Source organism: Callorhinchus milii, unplaced genomic scaffold, assembly GCF_018977255.1.
Source record: "Callorhinchus milii isolate IMCB2004 unplaced genomic scaffold, IMCB_Cmil_1.0 Scaffold18, whole genome shotgun sequence".
Lineage (NCBI taxonomy): Eukaryota > Metazoa > Chordata > Chondrichthyes > Chimaeriformes > Callorhinchidae > Callorhinchus > Callorhinchus milii.
In genome coordinates, this window is record NW_024704759.1 from 9930791 (window position 1) to 9949843 (window position 19053).

At 39.0% G+C, this 19053-nt stretch overlaps 1 protein-coding gene across 3 annotated transcripts in view; it reads left to right on the forward strand.

The window, feature by feature from the left end:
- nfatc2a (nuclear factor of activated T cells 2a) overlaps positions 1-17344 on the forward strand; it is a 72394-nt gene extending 55050 nt beyond the window's left edge. For 2 of the 3 annotated variants that reach the window (XM_042341859.1, XM_007911952.2), the window contains exon 11: positions 14662-14728. In XM_042341859.1, the coding sequence (XP_042197793.1) occupies positions 14662-14676 (15 nt within the window). In that variant the 3' untranslated portion in view covers positions 14677-14728. Of the gene's footprint in view, positions 1-14661 lie in introns of all 3 variants that reach the window. The other variant, XM_007911960.2, reaches the window with a different exon arrangement.
- Positions 17345-19053: the final 1709 nt, after the last annotated feature.

Here is a 19053-nt window from a genome sequence, read left to right on the forward strand (position 1 = left end):
CCCCCCCCCCCCCCCCAATCCCCACCCACCCCTCCACTCTCTCCCCTCCTATTTCCAGCTGTTTGCCTCCAGAATGTCTGATCTCCTACAAACAGAGCATTTACAGTGGCAAAAGCGAGTGGAAAAAATGAAACATGCATGATATATCACAGTATTGTTAAGCACTGTATTGCTTAACAAGGCTTCCTCCTCTCCATAAACAGCTAGTGTAAACTGCTGTGCACAGTTATCTACTATGCTTCTTATCCACTCACTGGAGTGCCAGACAGACGTGAAAGCTTTTGATCATTTTCTTTAACTCTGGAACAACTAAAGAAAAAAAATAATGAGGGCCCAGTTTGCAGGTAGCCCTGTTGTTTTGACACTCAGCAATTCTGTATTTTATCCTTTAATGAAAGCCGCAATGGGAACTTCTGTTTAGTGACTGTAGCACTGCAATTTCCAGCTTGGGGGAAGCTTCCGGCAAGAGACCCAGGAAAACACCAAATAGCAACACAACAACATTGCCGCCCACTTCACATAAATCTATTCTTAATGTTGTGCTCTGTGACTAATACAGTGGCTGGTCAGTTAGACTTGTGTTGATGCACAGTAGTTGCTATGTAGTAGAGTGTTTTGCTGGATCCCACCCACATTCCACTAGTCTTGCATACTTGCCCTTCACTGCACTATTAGTCATTGAGAGCTATTGAATAATGCTATGCACAAAACGGAAGCCAGCAACCAGCTTTCTTTTCGTTGTTTATTCAGTGAAATCCGTATGTAAAGTAATGTTTTTTTGATTCCGGCACTGTGTTTTCCCAGGTCTTATAAAGATGCCACGTTTAATATGGAGAGAATTATTTTGCTTTGCTGAGCAATGTGCCCAGTGTGGAAACCTGCAGTGTAGTTTGTGCTGTATGAGAGAGAAGCTGGTCTGTGATAATCATAAACGTAGAAGAAGATTATTTTGTGTTGCTGATGTGTGAATTAAGTATTGGTACGTAGGAGTGGAGTTGAGTTGCCTTTTAAGCAGTGGAAGCAGAACCCAATTTGGTCACTGAGACATATATCTGAAGAAGGTGTACAATGATTTGATATATTGATATAATGCTGAATAATGCATGTATTTTTCATGAGGGCAGAATTAAACCACAGCTTACAGAGGCCGGTATAGATCTTATTTGAAAGTTACATCTACATATTTGTACTGTAAAGTGGATTGAATGAGAAACGCCCACAAAATAATTACCTTTGAAAAGGTAATTGTCATCTTGTGAATCTCAGAAATTACTCACGATATTCACAAACTGGAGACACAATTAGCAAATTGAATCCGTTTGTAGACATCGCAAATTAGATCCTGAAGTAAGAGGCATGGAAATTGGTCTGAATTAGAGGCTATAATATGGACAAGATCACAGGGGAGGTATGGATGAAGAAAGCCCTGTCGTTCTTTTGATCTCAACATTCCAACGAAAATATATACAATAATAATAATTTGGTTACTCAATCCATGACTGTTTGTGGGACACTGCTGTGCGCAATTGGCTGCTGTGTTTCGCCCACAAAATATACATTCGATTCACTTTACAGTATATTCTATGAAGCACTTTGAGACGTCTAGAAGACGTGATAAGGCGCTATATCAAATGCAAGGGTTATTATTATTACCCATCCTCCCATGCTCTATTATGGCTTCAAGCTTTTTCTTAAAGTCCTGTCATTAATTATCCTCTGTGTAAATTCTGTCCTGAAATTGTCCTTCCCAACCCAAACCGGTGACCTTTTATCCTTCTGCCTTGGCGTTGAGGCTATCCCTAAACCAAACAAATCCATTCAGAGGAAAGCTTCTTCTTGACAAGGGGCAATGAGTTCTGGCACTCAGCTAAAGCTCTTAACGTATTGTCAGCACATTGCTCCTGTACTGGAAAATTCACCAAACCACAGCGACTGACGCACAGTTACAATTGTCGCAGATCACCTGAAAACATGCAAACATCGCCCACAAATCAAGCAACTGTCTGCTTTTACAGTCATAGAGCAACATAGAAAACCTAAATTTGTCATGTGCTTAGGTGTAAGTATTAAAGCCCAAACATACGCTCTTATAACATTCAGTCTATTCAGGTATTGTCTCGGATGAAAATTCGTATCAATTTGTGCAACAGATTTAATGTACCAGCAGTGGAAATGAATGGAACTATATGGACATTTGCAATTCGAAAACGGTCTGTAATAACATAGTTTTTAACAGTTGCAGCAGAAAATGGGCGGCCAAAACACAGGGCTTCAGACACATGCGTGTCAAATTGATTTGGAAGACCACTTAGCTGTTGTGCATTCTGGACATGAAATGACAGGTGCAGGTGATCAATTATTTTGACAAGGAGGGACATTTCTAATCACTGCGTGAAAAAATATGGCAGGTAAAATTTCTAGAAATTTAGCCCCGTTTATACCACAGTTGGAGCCTGTTGTACATTTGCAGTTGAATTGCTGCAAGTGATCAATTGCCAGCAGTGTGGAGTTAGTTTACTCTGATTATATCCCACTCCCTTAAAAATAGTCATCAACACCCGACACTTTCAAATATTCCTTCCCTTGACCCATCTCTGTTCTCTAACTACTAATCATAGGAGGTGACGATTACAAAAATATCACACTCAAACCAACAGCAAATGTAAATTAAACTTTATTCAGCTGAGAATGTTACATTCAATCTAACCATGCTCAATAAACTAGCACTAGTATCACAGAGAAAATCTTCAGGCGACAATAATTTGAATTGCACTCAAAGCTTTTTAATATTTCATAATCTAAAATGTAAGCTTATACATTGGACCATCCTCACTGAATGTACCTTTTACAGCTGATTAGATTTAGAAGTGCAGTGTACTGTGACTGGTTCACAGAAGTAATATGAATATCAATATTCTTGCTCACTACCCCAAAATTCGGATGGAACCAATGTCCTTTTTATTGTAGCACTTTGTGATGTTTTCATAAACAAATTGCACTTTTTTTTCAGAAGCCAATTTGTTACAGTGCCGTGGAGATGAAGAGAGCAGTTGTCATAGTTATAACATCAATTTGCATTTATATAGCAGCATTCACATGGGGTAGCGTCTTGGAGCTTTGAAATTAATCCTGCACTAAAATGTGATTGCATAATAACAGGATGATAAAGCGGCAATGGAGTACATCACAGACACAGTTTTGGTTGTAAATGTGTTTTCTTATATCTTCTTTACTGGCTTACTGGTGTGTTACGTTGCATTGACAACAGCTGTTGTCATTTTGTTGCTTGCATGTTCAATGTTTTGTGGGCGTTTTGCATTCAATCCACTTTACAATATATCCTGTGAAGCGCTTTGAGACATCTCGACAATGTGATAAGGCGCCATATCAAATGCAATGGATTATTATTATTAAATACAATAGGTGTATTTTTACCTGGCTCTTTTACCCAAGTTTGTGGATAAAGTAGATTTGATTTTTTTTTAAAAAGTGTACTTTTCTAGTCCTACAAAGTGTGCCATTCTGTAGATTAAAGTTTAAGCTCTATATCCTGTAGCATTGTCCCTTTACTTTTAAATGTTTGTCTGCAATAGAGGGAAAAAGATTCGTTCTTAGAAAAAAGAGGATTCAGCACATTGGTTTCCAACCAACTGATGTTGGTTCACTGTGTTACAAATTGTTTAAGTCTTGCCTTGTGGCAGTGTGACTGTTGAAGCTTCCATTATGTCAGCTGCAACATCTCTGCAGTGTGCATGGAAATGGCAATTTTTAATAAATTATTTTTTTAATAGGAGAACTAATGGGCCTTAAGATCTATTTGCTTAACTGGGCTTCCAGTCACCTATATTACTCCCCCACAGATTCCATTAGATTATTTGGAGCTCCTAATGACTCTCTTTTAAAATCTGGTAGACTCTGATTCTGCATTTGTAAAAGTATTTAAAAATATGTAACCTACACAAACATAAAATATATAACCTGCTGTACGCAATTGGCTGCTGTGTTTCACCTACTAAATATACAGTCAACTCGCTTTACAGTATATTCTGTGAAGCGTTTTGAGACGTTTGAAAGACGTGATAAAGTACTATATCAAATGCAATGATTATTATTATTATTGTTTTTAGATATAACAATAGGGACAAACATCAAAATGTATTTCAGATTCTGCCAAGATACTTTCCTGCCACGATCTAAGAAACTGATGGAGAAAGCTCGATGGGCTGATGTCCTACTCCAGTCTGTTTCCTGCATTCCTTTGATTGGACATTTATTGTGCATCATTGTTTTTTAGGGTATTTTTGCGTGTTAGTTCTAAATAATTATTATTATTCATACTGAAAGTTTTCGATTGACGAGGGTACTTTTTCTGTCAACCTCAGTGTGCATGACTAGTTTCAGAACTGTGCTCATGAAATTAGTGCAATGCCTTGAACATTGCAAATGCTCACCTTTCCTACTCACTGGAGCGGAATTGAGATTGGCCCAACCATATGAAGAATATTTAATGTCCGCACTGCCTCCGATACATTTCCTGTACCTTTCTGATAATTTTTTTTGCTATATGTTTAAATATTTCTTGTGGCTGGGGCGTAGGTTGCCCGCCTCGAGCAACAATTTTCGTTCAAAAAGCTGCACGGCAGCACTTTTGCTGGTATCAAGTTGGCTTCAACATTTTTGTTGTTTTCTTCAAAAGGTGCAGTCCTGAAGTGCATCGGTTAGAGTGCTCACCTCGCAAGTGACAGGACCTGGGTTCGATTCCCGGGCAAGGCGAAACGTTAGGCAAGTTTCCTGGCTCCACACGCCTCTGTTTCCCTAGCAGGTTGTTAGTCGATTGGCGGATTGCTTTTCCGGGGGTATCAATCCCTTTAAAAAAAACATTTTTTAATAATAATTCGATCCATGGTTGTTTGCGGGACACTGCTATGCACAGTTGGCTGCCGTGTTTCGCCCACAAAATGTACAGTAAATTTACTTTACAGTATATTCTGTAAAGCGCTTTGAGACGTCTCGAAGACGTGATATCAAATGCAAGGATTATTATTAAAAAGTCAATTTACTTGTGTTGCTGAATGTGATAAAGCGGTGATCGCAATAATACGCTGCAGCAAATGTAAGACTGCAATGTGGGAATAAGATGCTTGTTTCACATTGCTGTACTGAGGATATGAGGTTTTGTGGCACCTTCCTCAATAATTATTTCATATAATGTGTGAAGCCTTTTCTCATCTAACTTGCTTGTCCTGATCCCCACTGAAATTAACGAGATGAACAAAGTCCAGTACAATGATATCCAAAGTATGGGGTATGTGATGTTTCATAATGAAATCAGTGTGATAATTAACACATTATCAAATGAAGGGATAGAACTTACCAATAGCCAGGAACTGCTGCTTGCCTGTGAGTTCACTCAATCCAACACAGACATTGTGGAAAACAGATCATCTTGGGTAGGAGAGGAAAAAGAGAAGGGTTCTATGCTACCTCCCAACTATTTGTCTCTGCATCAGGTTAAGTAGATCATTTTAGATCAATATTTAGCAATCAGTGGCCTGGTGTTTGTGCATTACGTTTGTGAATAATGATCAGGGGACTTGAATCATCTATAATTGTACTTTCTGCAGTTCTGTGATTTGGAGTCAACTTTGAGTCAATAGCCAGTTACGCTAAATTTCTGCAACTGAGACATATTTCTATGAAACTGCTGTTGTGATTCGACCCACTGCAGGAAATGTCACTTTGTGAATCTGAAAAAAAACCATTCCGAAAGGACATGAACGTAAGCAATTAATGAGTGAAAATAAAGAATTAATTTAAAACAAAAAGATAAAAGTGTAGAATAATTTAAAAAAGACTCGATTGAGTCTAGTGCCCAAACCTATAAACATTCCTTCCTTTAATTTCACTTTAATTCCAAATTGTCCACCCCCCAACACCCATCATAACAATTGCCGATCATATTTATTTTCCTTGGTCTCCCCTTTGAGGTCTGAATTGGGATCTATTTATTTCTTGCCGTGCTGAAGTAAGTAAAATATGATATCGACTCCCAAGATAGGAAGAATCCTCTCGCCTCGCATCAATTCACAACATTTGGTTTGAGTCAACGTTTTGCTTATGGTGCACATGGAACTTGCCAGCAAACCCACAGTGAGTCAGCACCAGATTGAACTGCTACCTAATTAAGTTCATAAGCGCTCAAGAATAATGTGTCAGCAATTAATCCGCCACAGTAAATAATCAGGTAATGCTCAACTCTTAAGAGGAAGGGTTGGCTGGTATGTTACAGTTTGCACAATAAGCAAAAAAAAATGAGCAAAACCAAACGGCGATGTTGAAGCTCGGAGATGCTTTGCGACTCCAGTGATGTAACCGGGGTTCAGCATCAGATGGGATGTTGAGCGAGGACAGTTAATGTACACGATCTTCCCTTAGCACGGTTCAGGGAGCGGAAAATGAAAAATATAATCAGTGAATTTGTGAGAAACACTACACTTTTCACCCCGGAATATCATCCAGAACAGCTGGTCTTCTCTTATCAATTTAATAATAATAATAATCCTTGCATTTGATATATAATTTATCCTGGTTTAAACATTTTTATTTAATACGTATATTTTTCTTTTGAACGATTGTTGGTCATTCTGGGGTGGAGCCACGTTTAGCAGATCAGCGTCGCAGCGTGGAATGAAAAGGTGAAATATATGCCCTTTAGTCTCTTTAAGAGAATGGTGAAGCAAATGTTTTTGTTAGAAGCTGCATTGAATTGTAGTGTGACTGGATTCTGGTCTGTGATGACTGGACAGATTCAGTGGCGGTTTGAGAAGTGAATCCATTTACTATTCAGTGATGAGGTCTGGTACCACCTGGTCTCATCAACATAAAAAGTAGTGAAACCACACACTTTCTAGGTCAGCTTTGCCTCACAGTCCAGTGGTAGCCTACAGTTTTGCCCACAAAATATACAATCACTCCGCTTGACAGTACATCCTGTAAAGCACTTTGAGATATCTCGAAGACGAGATGAGGTGCTACATCAAATGCAAGGATTATTATTATTATTAAGTGATGCTGTGGCTAGCAAATTGTTTCCAATTATTGGTAGCGCAAGGTCAAATGTCAAACCTCTGCTGATAATGATCCTCTCAGGTTGTGTTGAGCATTGTAAACTTTGACTCTCCAATTATTTGCTGATACCTGATTGTATCAAACAAATATCTTGCAGCAGTGAAATCAAGTCACCATTCGAATTTTTTTTTAAAAAAATCCTTCCTCCAGTGTGGCAGAACAGAAATCCTTCAGTCTCCAAGGACCCTCTGAAATGCAGAAGCAATTTATGATGTAAATTCCTGCAGCACTGAAGCCTTTAGCAGAAAAGTCAGAAAGTTTAACCCACACGGGACGCAACGAGAGGACAAAATTGTTGAGTAATACGTAAGCAAGTTAACTGACGGGACTTTCTCAAAATGGGGAGGAGAGAGAGGAGGAACGGTTAACTGAGAAAGCCTTTGAATCTGCCTTTCCCTCACAAGACCTCAGTAGGCCTCAGCGCTTTAAAGGGCGAGCACAGCTTTACAGGGGGAGCAATACACAGCTTTACGGCAAACCCTATAACCGTCCATAATGTAAGAATTATTTAAAAAACACATAAACAAAAACATGGCAACACAAGTTGTAATGGTTGCTAGTCATGTTGCTAAGCAATATAATACCACACTTTGGCTCCCTGCACTGCAGAGACTGAAAGGCTGTATTAATGGCAAGTATTTGTCATATGACCCTCATTACTATCCATATGAAAGTTATTTTAGGAGAGAAAGACTGACTTTCTCTTCTATCAGGCAGCTTGCCACTAGACGGTCATAAAAGTTGAATATTCCAATGTGACCCATTAACACTTTATGGTTTATTTTCTCTCTCTGACTGCTTTCAAGCTTTGTTAGAGATGTTTGTTGTAACGTGTTTTATCTGTAGTTAAGCAGTCTGTGAGATTGGAAGTGGCATTTTAAACACAGCAAAACAGAAAGCTGTTGCAGAGAAGAGGGTGTTTGTTCCCTGTCAGAATTCAAACGCTCATCTGCAAGTGTTTTAATATCCCAATTAGTCAACCGGTAATTAACAGCAATCATTCGGAATGCAGTCTTATTCCACAGGAACATGTTATTTTTTTCAGTCCCTAATATTCACTCATGTAGTCAGGCATGTTTCCCTAAATCACCTTCCCCCCTCCCCTCTCCCCCCCCATTCAAAATTATTCTCTTCTCCCGAAGATACTGACTCATGTTGGTCTCCACTTCCACAACCTCTGTCCCAAGTAAACTTTCTTCCTGTGTGAGCCTAGACAATGAGTGTTCACAGACGAATCAAGCGTAGGGAGTATCAGCCCCAAGCCCCCACATGCTCGCCCAACAAACACACGTACACATGACAGCAGGGGTCAACATATGCCGATCAGGAGAGGGAGCTCTGACTGTTTTTTGTTGCATCGCAGCCTGTGGTCTCTGGGGACAATTGTAATAACCCGAGCTGAGATGAGTTGTCAAATTTGAGTCCTTATAGGTCCGTTTTACTCAAGGCAGTGACTTTACCAACTGAGTCATTTGGGAAAGGGGGGGGCAGAGGCTGGGGGGATCTATGGGGGGCCAGCAAAATCATTGATAAAAGGAAAAACAGTTTGTCCGGAAGAGCTCAGAGGAATTAGTTTTATAAACATTTAAAGCATCTGATTGCATTTGGGGATTGCAGTGTATTTATACAGCACCTTCCCTCCAGAGATGATGTTTCAGCGTGGATGGTACCTGATTTTATAAAAAGAGCAGACTGAATGAGCTTAATGGCCTTTATTGGTTGCTACCTTAATTTTCTCTTTGAAAATTGACAAAGAACATCGGTCTGCAGCAGGCAGCGTTTTTCGTGTGTCCCCTCTGTTCCCTCATGTGCTTTTAATAGAGCAAAGTATTGTTAAGTGTTTTGCATCTCTTTTGGATTCACGCCTACTCTTTATGCTTCTGGTAACTGACAGCAGCGTATTAACCCAGTGCTGGTGAAACATTGACAAACGATTAAATTCCGAGATACTGCACAAGACGAGACCTTTCCAGGCTAAATAATTTAGTGGGTTAATGACAGCCATTTTATCCTGAGTTTGTGATACAAAGTGTTGGAATCAGAAATATGTAAATTTCCTTAAACCTAATTAGTGGCGTATCTTAATTAAGAAATCCAGAAGCCACCTTGCGAAATGCCACTCCAAGCTAATATTTTTTCCCAACTGTTCCCTTAAGTTGGAGTGACGTGTATTAACTTCTTCATGTTACCAGAAGGAGTTTTCACTTGGATTGAAATGCTTTTCTTAATTATGAAATCCATTAAGAAATAATGCCAAATATCCTCCCCTCCAAAAAGAAACCCCATAAAGGCAGAGATGCTTTCCTTATACAGGATAAAATGGAATTTCATTTTCTGTGGACTTGGCAATTTCTTTATTCAGCAAGCGTAGGAGAACAGTTTTCATGATCATTTAACTTTTAATGCAAATTATCTAAATTCCGGCCACGTTTACTGATGTCTCACCCCCGATCTCAGCTCATTGTTTGGAATGTTGGCTGTGAATACTTCCAACTCAGTGAGTCTGCGAAAATATTTAGCCATTAAATAATACGATCAAATTCCTCTTCTCTGACTGTACAAAAGCTACTGTTTCCCCTTCAGTGTTACTCTTGGGAAACCCATCCTGGAGGCCCTCCACCTACCCCTCCCTCCCTGCCTTCAAAACCCACTTTAACACCAACCTCCTTGACTTTGCTGTTATCCACTCTTCACCCCCCACCACACACCTCTCAGCTGAAACTCCTGATAAGCAATGTGAAACTCTTTGAAACATTTCTCTGCCTTGAAAGGCACTGTGATCAGAAACATATTACCTACAGAGGCATCAAGTAACATCACAAGACATTACAATGTTTATCCTGTTTCATCCAATTTGAAAAACAATGATTCAGTAAAGATCATGGACACAAGTTTTTTTTCCCTTAAAAGCTCAATACCCCAGTCGATAGATTTGCAGGGGACTTGTGATGAGCAAAGCTCAGGGCTATGAGTCATTTACATAATATTTGAAGAGATTTTTTTTGTAGGAATGTGTTAAGATAGGAGTCATGCAGATTTTTGTAAAGAATCAACATTGCATAGATAAGCTTTCCCTGCTGTGAATTCCTAAGTATATTTTGATAATCAGGTCCAATGTTCTTGAGTCTTATCCTCATTTGAATACAGGTGAGGAGCAGGTCAGGGAACTTGTACGTAAGCTGTACCATATTAATCTGTAACGTTCACAGTATTCCAGCCCAAATCCTTTACATATTCTGTTCATCATATGGCTCGAGAGCCATCATCACCAGAAAGTGAGAGTCAGAGAAAATCTAATGAAGTCTGAAGTGACTTCCGCCATGGATTTCGGTAGAAGAAGATTGTTTTAGTGTGATTGCTCAGTGAGAATCCCAAAGAGGGAGATGCACTGAGAATCTTCTACTGCAGAAGTGCAAAGTTCCGAAATTTAAACCAGTGTTCATAAAAGTTAGAGAAGTCATCGGCCGTTAGACCAAAGGAAAAGTCTTTAAAGTCTTATTTTGAAGTGCACTTACTTGCACATCATTTGACACTAATCTATACTGAGTGTATTAGTGTAGGCAGCAAGATACCATTTGGATCAGATAAGGGATTGATGAGCTATAAGAATCCTTTCCACAACCAACAGCACACAGGATGTCTTGCTTTGAAGTTTTTAACTTTCAGCATTATTGTACAATTTAAACGAACTGATGAAACATTCTCAGTAACGTGTTTGTTGAAATAGCGCAGAGGGCTAAACTGTTTGATACTGAGCAGCCTTGATAATACATTTCCCCGATTCTGCATCATTTTCTTATTCAGGAAATGGATAAGTCTCAAACGGGAAGTAACACTAAATTTATCACTGGTATTTCTACAGATATTACTTTGAATTTTATTTTCAGGGCCTCTTTCTAACTCCTCATTTCTGTCCCGGACCCTCCCCCCCACCCACCCACCCCATACACACACACACTATTTTTTGTAAATACTATTCATTTCAATGAATCCTTATTGTGCGATGATGATGTGTGTAGAAATCCGATTGTCAACATTTGAGAAATATAACTTTTTTAATCAATGCGGTGAAAGGAACACTTCTCTGAGAATATTCATCCCTGTCATACAATCTTCTGCTTAATGCGCCCAGGATATCATACACCTTTGTCAGGAAAGTGCAGCTGAAATGAGCCTTGTAGAGTTTTGCACCTCAATGTAACTGATGATTTGTAGCGAAAGAGCACAAGTGCGATAATCTGACACTGCCATCGGTGCTTTTACTGTGTGTGGTGGGCTGAAAAGATTTGTTGAGAAGATGATTGTAGATACTACATGACAGTTTCCCATTCCTCCAAAACAACATGCTTCTAGCAGTTATCACAAGAGATTTGTTTGAAGAACACGCTTTAACCGATTTTAGCTCACCCTTCCACAATACCAACATTATCTGTCAACTGATTACAATGAGTCTAGTACCCTGGCCTCCACCATCTGTCCTAGTAATGCAGTTGATTACTGAGCTGTAAATAATTACTTTTTGTTCAAAATGTGGCCTTCTCAACAATGAAGTCTCCCCTTGACCCATCTGAGTGTTGTTCCAGGTTTACTTTTTCGTTTCTCTTAAGTATCTTATGAAACTTTTATAAGGTCCCATCTGAGACCTCTCTTTTGAGGCTGAAAAGCTTATCTAGTTGTTTATCATGGGGTCATCGCTCCAACACTGGCAATCAACTTCACTGATCTCCTGTGCTTCTTGGCACTCAGTGACCCCTTTACGTAATGGCAGCATAATAGAAAGATTTTGGGATTTAAATTCCATCAAGAATCTGCATCTAAGCAGAATTCTTATCCTCAAGGCAGATTCTTCCAGTGTAGGCAATGCACATGTTTCTTATTGAAGATGTGCATCTGAAAGCTCACTGTGTTGAATTTATATTATAATGGGGGCAGTCGTGGATCAGTAAACTGATCTTAACGCAATGTTGTACTCAGTGATATGATTGTGTTTGTGTATCTATTGCAAAACCATACTAAAGATTGAAATCTTACCGTGATAGAAAGAGCAAACATGTGAAACCAAATGTGCCCAAGAAGTTAGTTCACAGTGAGACACAGTGAAAGTTTTACTTCAGCAGAAGACTTTTGTGAGGATGGTAACTTTGGGCATTATGTAATGTTTTAAATTGTGTACATCAGAAGTAACGTTGTAATGTCAGGGCTCTGAAATAGTTTGCAGTATTTCATTTGTTTTTGTTTTTTGCTTATGATTTGCACACCTGCATTGATTGGCCTTTACTTCTGTCTGAGTAATGTGGATAATGCATCAGTCGTATTTGTGCGTCTACAATCCATTTGATACTTGTTGGAGACCAGCGATTTAGCACAAAAACTCAATTGGCAGAAGGGGATCAGGATAACATTTTACTATGAAGATAAAGTTGTTTTCTGTGCTCTGCAATGGGGATTTGAGCAGAGACGACTGATAGATTACTTGTCCAGTGATTTGATCCTTCAATTGACCTGGCTGCCGATGCCTGGATGAGAATGGAAAGCTGTACATTGTTAAGATCAACTTTATCTCTACTGTATTTCTACAACATCATCTCAGGACATGATAGTGTGTTGTGCAAAGTAAAGCTCATGTAATTAGCAATCGTATGAGCCGTGCGCTTTGGCTTCTGGAACCCCTGTGTTCAAATGACATGCCAGGAGCAAGCCTTGTTCCTCATATACTTAAACGATCAGATGGTGTTATAAGATGTTGCTATAAAAAAAATCTTCCCCTTCACAATTGAATAGTCTGTCAAGACTGTTCACTGACTGGGCTCAAATATGAAGGATGGCCACTTGGGTGAGGGCAGCTGATGTCAGCCAATGCTTGGGTAAAACCCAAGAATCAATCATCCCCTTCCAGAGAAGAGGAGAGAATTGGAGGCAATGGGGGGAAAAAGCACCTGAAACTAAGAAATGACTTGGAAAATACATTGCAAAAGTTGACTCTGCTACAGAAATAGCATCCTCTTTAACACAAACCTTTCTCCGCAGCCAGCGAAGCAATATTATATCACAGTGTTTGGAAAGACCATCATTGGCCTTGCCAGAAACCGAGCCTGGCCCAATAACTTTCCAATGAACTGACAACAAACCATCTACGGTTTATTTTTTGTTGGGTTTAGCAGTAGAATTTCTAGGCCTAACTGCCTGACCTTGGCAAGCAGCTCCTTTTAATACATTAAGCACTGCCTCTCTGACACTAACCTGGTGCTCGTTCAAACACACACACACACTTTCTTGAGTACACAGCAATGTTGTTTTCCACGCAACTCCTGCAAAGCTTTTTTTTATACACACAAAAAATCTTTTGAGGGTATGTAATGCACATTCGACTGTTGATGATTTTGCAAAAACAGCCAAGATTTTGTCCATGGGAAAAAAGTGGCATCAGCAGCATTAAAGTGTTAATGCACCAGTAATCTTTCTATGGTTATTATGTGTGAGCGCCCCCATTCTTCTATAGGTGAGGAAATAACGCAGCAAAGGACTACAACCCACACTTTTCACCTTCGAGTTATTAATAGAATGAGGAGGCAACAAACTTTCCATTTACTCACAGCGATCATCGCCTTGTTTAACACGAGAGGCAGGAAGTTGTAGAAAAACATCCTGTAGCTTCCATTCAGTCAAATGGAAAAATAAGCCTCACCACCTCCTTGTGGATATCGGAGATCTGCCACAGATTCGATGCTCACTGACTATCTCTAATGTTTGATGGGTTTAGAATAATGTTAATTCAAAGTCGGTCCTCCTGAATCTGGATCAAAGCACTTGCTGACAGTCACTGCAGCTGGGTTACAAGTACACATGTTTTTTTGGGGTTGATTTTTGAGCCCGAGGTTATTTTTCAGTGTGGTCTGTAACGTGCTTAATTCCCAGCAACTCCTGACCTGAGCAATGAATTTTGTGTTGCGAGCGCATATTGTGGGTTGAGCCCACATTGTGGCTCAAAGACCTCACCAAGGACCAAAGCAAAAAGGACAGATAAATGTATGCTTCTCATTCCATTTTGCCATTCAATCCATGTGTGTTCCCTCACTCAATCCCTTGCTTCCTCCATCCAGTTGTATCCCCTCCTTTCCTTAAGGCAGTGCTCATGTTGGTGTATTGTTCCACTGTCCTAATCTGCACGATCACATTAGTTTAATTTAGTTTACATTAGTTTGGATGAAGAAGGCCCTTCAATCCTCTCATACTCTCCAGTAGAGTTCTCAAGTTTTTTGGAAGGAGTTAATTGGCACGTCATCAGCTGTTTTTGTTAGGAGTCTGTTCCACATGTCTACTGCTCTCTGGGAATAATGATTTTAATTTCTGGTCTTGCTTAAGCCAGCACTGGTTTCAGCCCATTTGTCTCAAGTTCCAATATTGGATGTATTTGCAAGAAATTGTGTTTTTTTAAAAAAAAACATCTGGCATGAGAGTGGATTTCATATTACATTATTCATTGTACAACTGATACCATGATTTTCACTCAAACTTTCTGTTCTTTTTTCACAGTTAATGAAATTATAAGGAAGGATCTCTCTGGAATCACAGCGAGAGGTCAGTCATAGACCAAACAAATTCCAAGGATCTCTCTCTGAACACTTCCAGCACAGTTTGGAGCACAATCCGAGTGGCACTCTGTGTTTCGAAAAATCGGTCAGCTGAAAGATTTTGACTCAGCTGCACAGAACAATATGTTGGCATTGAGTCGACAGCTCTGAGTAATCATCTTGGGAACTTTCACTGTGTGAACTTCAGCTTAGCAACTGTTCCTTATTGTTTTCTATTCAGACTCTTCAGTGGGTCCAAAAAAAAGTATATTTTTAGTTCAAGAATGAGTCAGTGTTTGCTATAATCGGGTCACACCCATTGTGTCAAGGAAGTAAGGGGGTGAGGGAGTGTGCGTGGATGTGTGTGTGTGTCCCTCCGAAGCTTTTAAAAAGAATACACCTATAATCCTCCATAATGGACTTTTAAATTGTTACCCTTCCTAGTTCCTTTCATTGCAGTGATAGGGTCTTGGCGCATTTATATTCATTTGCTTATATCAACCCAAGCCGGGGCTTGAAGTCAAATTTGTGGTGAGGCTTAAGAGTCACGCATAGGAATGTGCCAGCATACGCCCATGACAACTACACAGCCCAGAATCACAATGCCTGTGTGGTGGAGGTTGGTTTGTAAAAGCGCCAGCATACCACACTGGCACATTCTGTACCACTTTGTTTTAAACTGGTTTCTGGAAAGGGAGAGGGGATGGGGAGAGAGAAAGAAAAAAATGTTAACTCTTGCAGAGCTTTTCTGTTCAAAACGTCTCGTCGTTCTCCATTTACAAGCTCTCGTGCAGGGCAATGCCCCACGGATATCTGTCACACGATTCCTGCATAGAAAATGATGAAATGACCTTTCAGCTTTCAGCAAAAAAAATGTTAAAAAAAAATTGGTTTGCGATGAGGGGTAAGAAATTTTTAGCAGAATTTCATCCTTTGCAACAAGGGGAAAAAACTGGGTTGTTGTGTTTCCAGTGGAGTGGTAGAAGAATTCTGGACTGTATTATAATTTTGTTTTTTTTCTCTCTGGCACATTCTATTAGCAAATATATGAAATAACTCTGGCGTGATAGCAGGTGAAACCATCTCACATTATACCGAACGTCTCCGAACCCAAGGCAACTAATATTTATGCTGTTTCACCAAATACCTATTGTGTTTGATATATTTAATCGTCAACATCACCTGTCTAGTTGCACGTCTAGTTTAGTAATGCTTTGTTTTTTTAAAAAAGATACTTTTGGAATTAAATATTTTATGTATAAATAATGTCCTTTTCAGAAGAAACTACAACCACATCAGAAAGCTAACAGAAGCATATTTCAATAATATCAAGGATTATTGCCTAGATTTTTAAAGTAACTATTGAATCTATCTATTTTTTTAAATAGAAGTCAAGTTTATTGTTTTCTGATCCACATTTTTGATGTACATTTACATGTTTATTTTTTAAGTCATTGAAGAATATTTAGCGGTAAATCTGTAAGTGCAAAATATTTCATTTATTCCCCAGACTATTGGTTGCGTCCATCTGTACAATTTATTTTCTTCACTAACCTTTTTGTTCGTCCTTATTGAAATCCCTAACACAACTCTGGTGCATATTACATTTTTTTTAGTTATTTTAATATATAACATATTTCCTTATAATGGAAATGCATTATATTGTAATAACCAAATATCAGTGAAAACGTAAGACTTTGACACACACTTTGCCTGGTCTTGAATTATCGAAGCTTCTTTTTGAATAATAATAATAATATTATTATATATTATTATTAGATTTTTTTTACTCTGATGCTGCGAATGATGGCTTCTGCACCGCTCACTGTTCATTTTCTCACAGCATGGTGTATTCACTGAGACCTGGGTCCAGCACAAAATGTGACTGCATATGCATGCTGCCATTATAGTGCAACCACTTGAGTGATGGCACTGTACAGCAGCTCACTAAATGATGGCCTTATTTCACTGCCCAATGGTGGAAGTGCAGGATTTCCTTGCAAGGACTTAGGGAATAGGAACTTGGTGACAGCCTTTGCTGAGGGGCTTTTCAATGCTACAAAACTAATGCTTGGAATAGTTCTTTGATGGCTTCAGACCCTGTAGATCCAATAACAGCACTTTAGCATGGCAAAGTACGGCATCTGCATTATCCTGACAATCTCAATTAAAATAGAACTTTGTTTTGGAAAAGAAAACTATGGACAGAGATTTCAAGTCCTTTTTACACTGATACTAATTCCAAATCTTTCCTCTTGCCGCACCCATTTTTCTGCTAAGTTGATCTTAGGGAGAGCTGACATCCCCAATTTCATTGCTCCCCCTGATATAGCTTGAATGATGACGAAAAAAGAAAGCACAGCATGAATGGATTTAAACAAGGTCATAAATATTCATTGCCACCATTATAATGCCATATAACTGCACTAAATCGCCACAATAAAATATCTTTCCCAGATAGCACTTACGCCATATTTCATTTTTTGATAATAAATGGTTGTTCATCTCCACTATCAAGTTAAACTCTAATAGATCAAGTTTGCAAATGCTCCTCTTGAACATTTGGCTTTCCTCTGAAATAACTAGGAGAGTTGTTGTGATCTGGAATGCATTGCCTGAAAGGCTGGTGGAAGCCGATTCGATAACAACTTTTAAGAGAGAGATAGATAATTATTTGGGGAGGACAACTTTGCAGGGCTATGGGGAGAGAGCATGGAAGTGGGATTGATTTGGATAGCTCTTTTCAAAGAGCCAGCACAGACACGATGGGCTGAATGGCCTCCTTCTGTGCTGCATAATTCTATGATTCTATGAATGAAAGAGTCAGCAGTTGGGATGGGATTATTTAGTTTCATATTAGTGATCAGTCTGCATACTCTCTCCAACAACCTATGTTGCCTTACCAATGGCCATTAGTCTGAACACTTAGATTTATATTATCCGGTTTCAAAATATTTTATTGCTGCATTAAGTGTAGGGACCTGATAATGCCCAATTGTGGATCTCATGTAGATTTTTTCAGTTTTTGAATCTTTTGTATTTCGCTTGCTAATCCTTTCAACACTTGTTGCAGGCTTTCAGTTCCATGCAACCGACTTATAAAAAAAGCTTTGAAGGTTTATCAGTGGAATTTTACACTATTCTTGCCTAAAATAGGTTGCAATGCAAGGATAATAAATAAAAAGGAATTCCCTCCCCACCCCCCAGGGAACATGACCATGAGAGGCAGCATTTTGTTATCTTACATTGTAATGCACATTGATTTATTTTCCTTTGCCTTTATAAAATGTCACATTTATGTTTGTCTAAAAACAAAGCAATATCCATCTCTGACTTCACAGAGGAATTTTTAAAATTGGTTCATGTTATTCATTACTTTAGAGAGAGAGAGAGAACAATTCTAGCTCTTGTTGTGGTGCATGCAGTGTCATCAACATTTAGTCCCTGTCGTTTGATATAACGTCATAATTAAAGCCAGTATCTCTTGTTTGAAAGAATCTCATGAGATGACTATTAGGCTCCGTTGTGGATTGATCTTCTTAGTAGTTTTTTTAAAAAAGAAAGTTACAGCTATGTGCAATCTCTGCACATTTAACCCACTTTCTAACTTTAGTGCCTTCTGAGGGTTTTTCAATCCATTATTCTCTTCTTTAAAGGATGAAGAGTGCATTGCTAAGAGTTTCGCTCTGTACTTAATGAAGGAGGTAAATCTGAAAAGCAAACTGAAGCTGGAAACCGGGTTGGTTTTAAAATGCCTCGTTTGTCATTCAAATCTTTTTGTTGAAATAAACGTGTGAATCGATTTGAAGCTGCCTGATTGAATTTCATAAAGTTGCTGACCCCCATAGTCCTTACTCGATGAGGTTCCTCCCTTTTCCATAACACTGGTCCTGGATATACAGTGTAGCATGATAGCTTCCAGTTGAATATTTTAAGCTATTAAATATTATTGAGTTATTTTAGTGTGCACGATATAGCCCAGGTCTTGTTTATAATCTTGTTTTTATTATAAATATTATAAGTACATATCAGAAGAATGTTAGCGGTTAAGATTGGAGATGTTTAGGAGTCATCTTCTTGCCATGCGTAATGCAACTGACGTACAGATTTATTACCGAATATGATTTATTTTAGAACGTTATCAGCTCTTGCACGCTGTATTTCGCTGTCCGATTTCGAAAGTCGTTCAAAGTGACCAACAGAGCCCTGTTGGAACAACTTCTGAACCATTTGAAATACGCAGCTTTTTTTTTGCTTCATATCGATGAGAGCGAGTATTTTTGTATACGTTTTATTTCAGACGACAGTCACCTACTCACACCAGCGAGGACTGTCTTTTTCCTCGTCTGTCGGA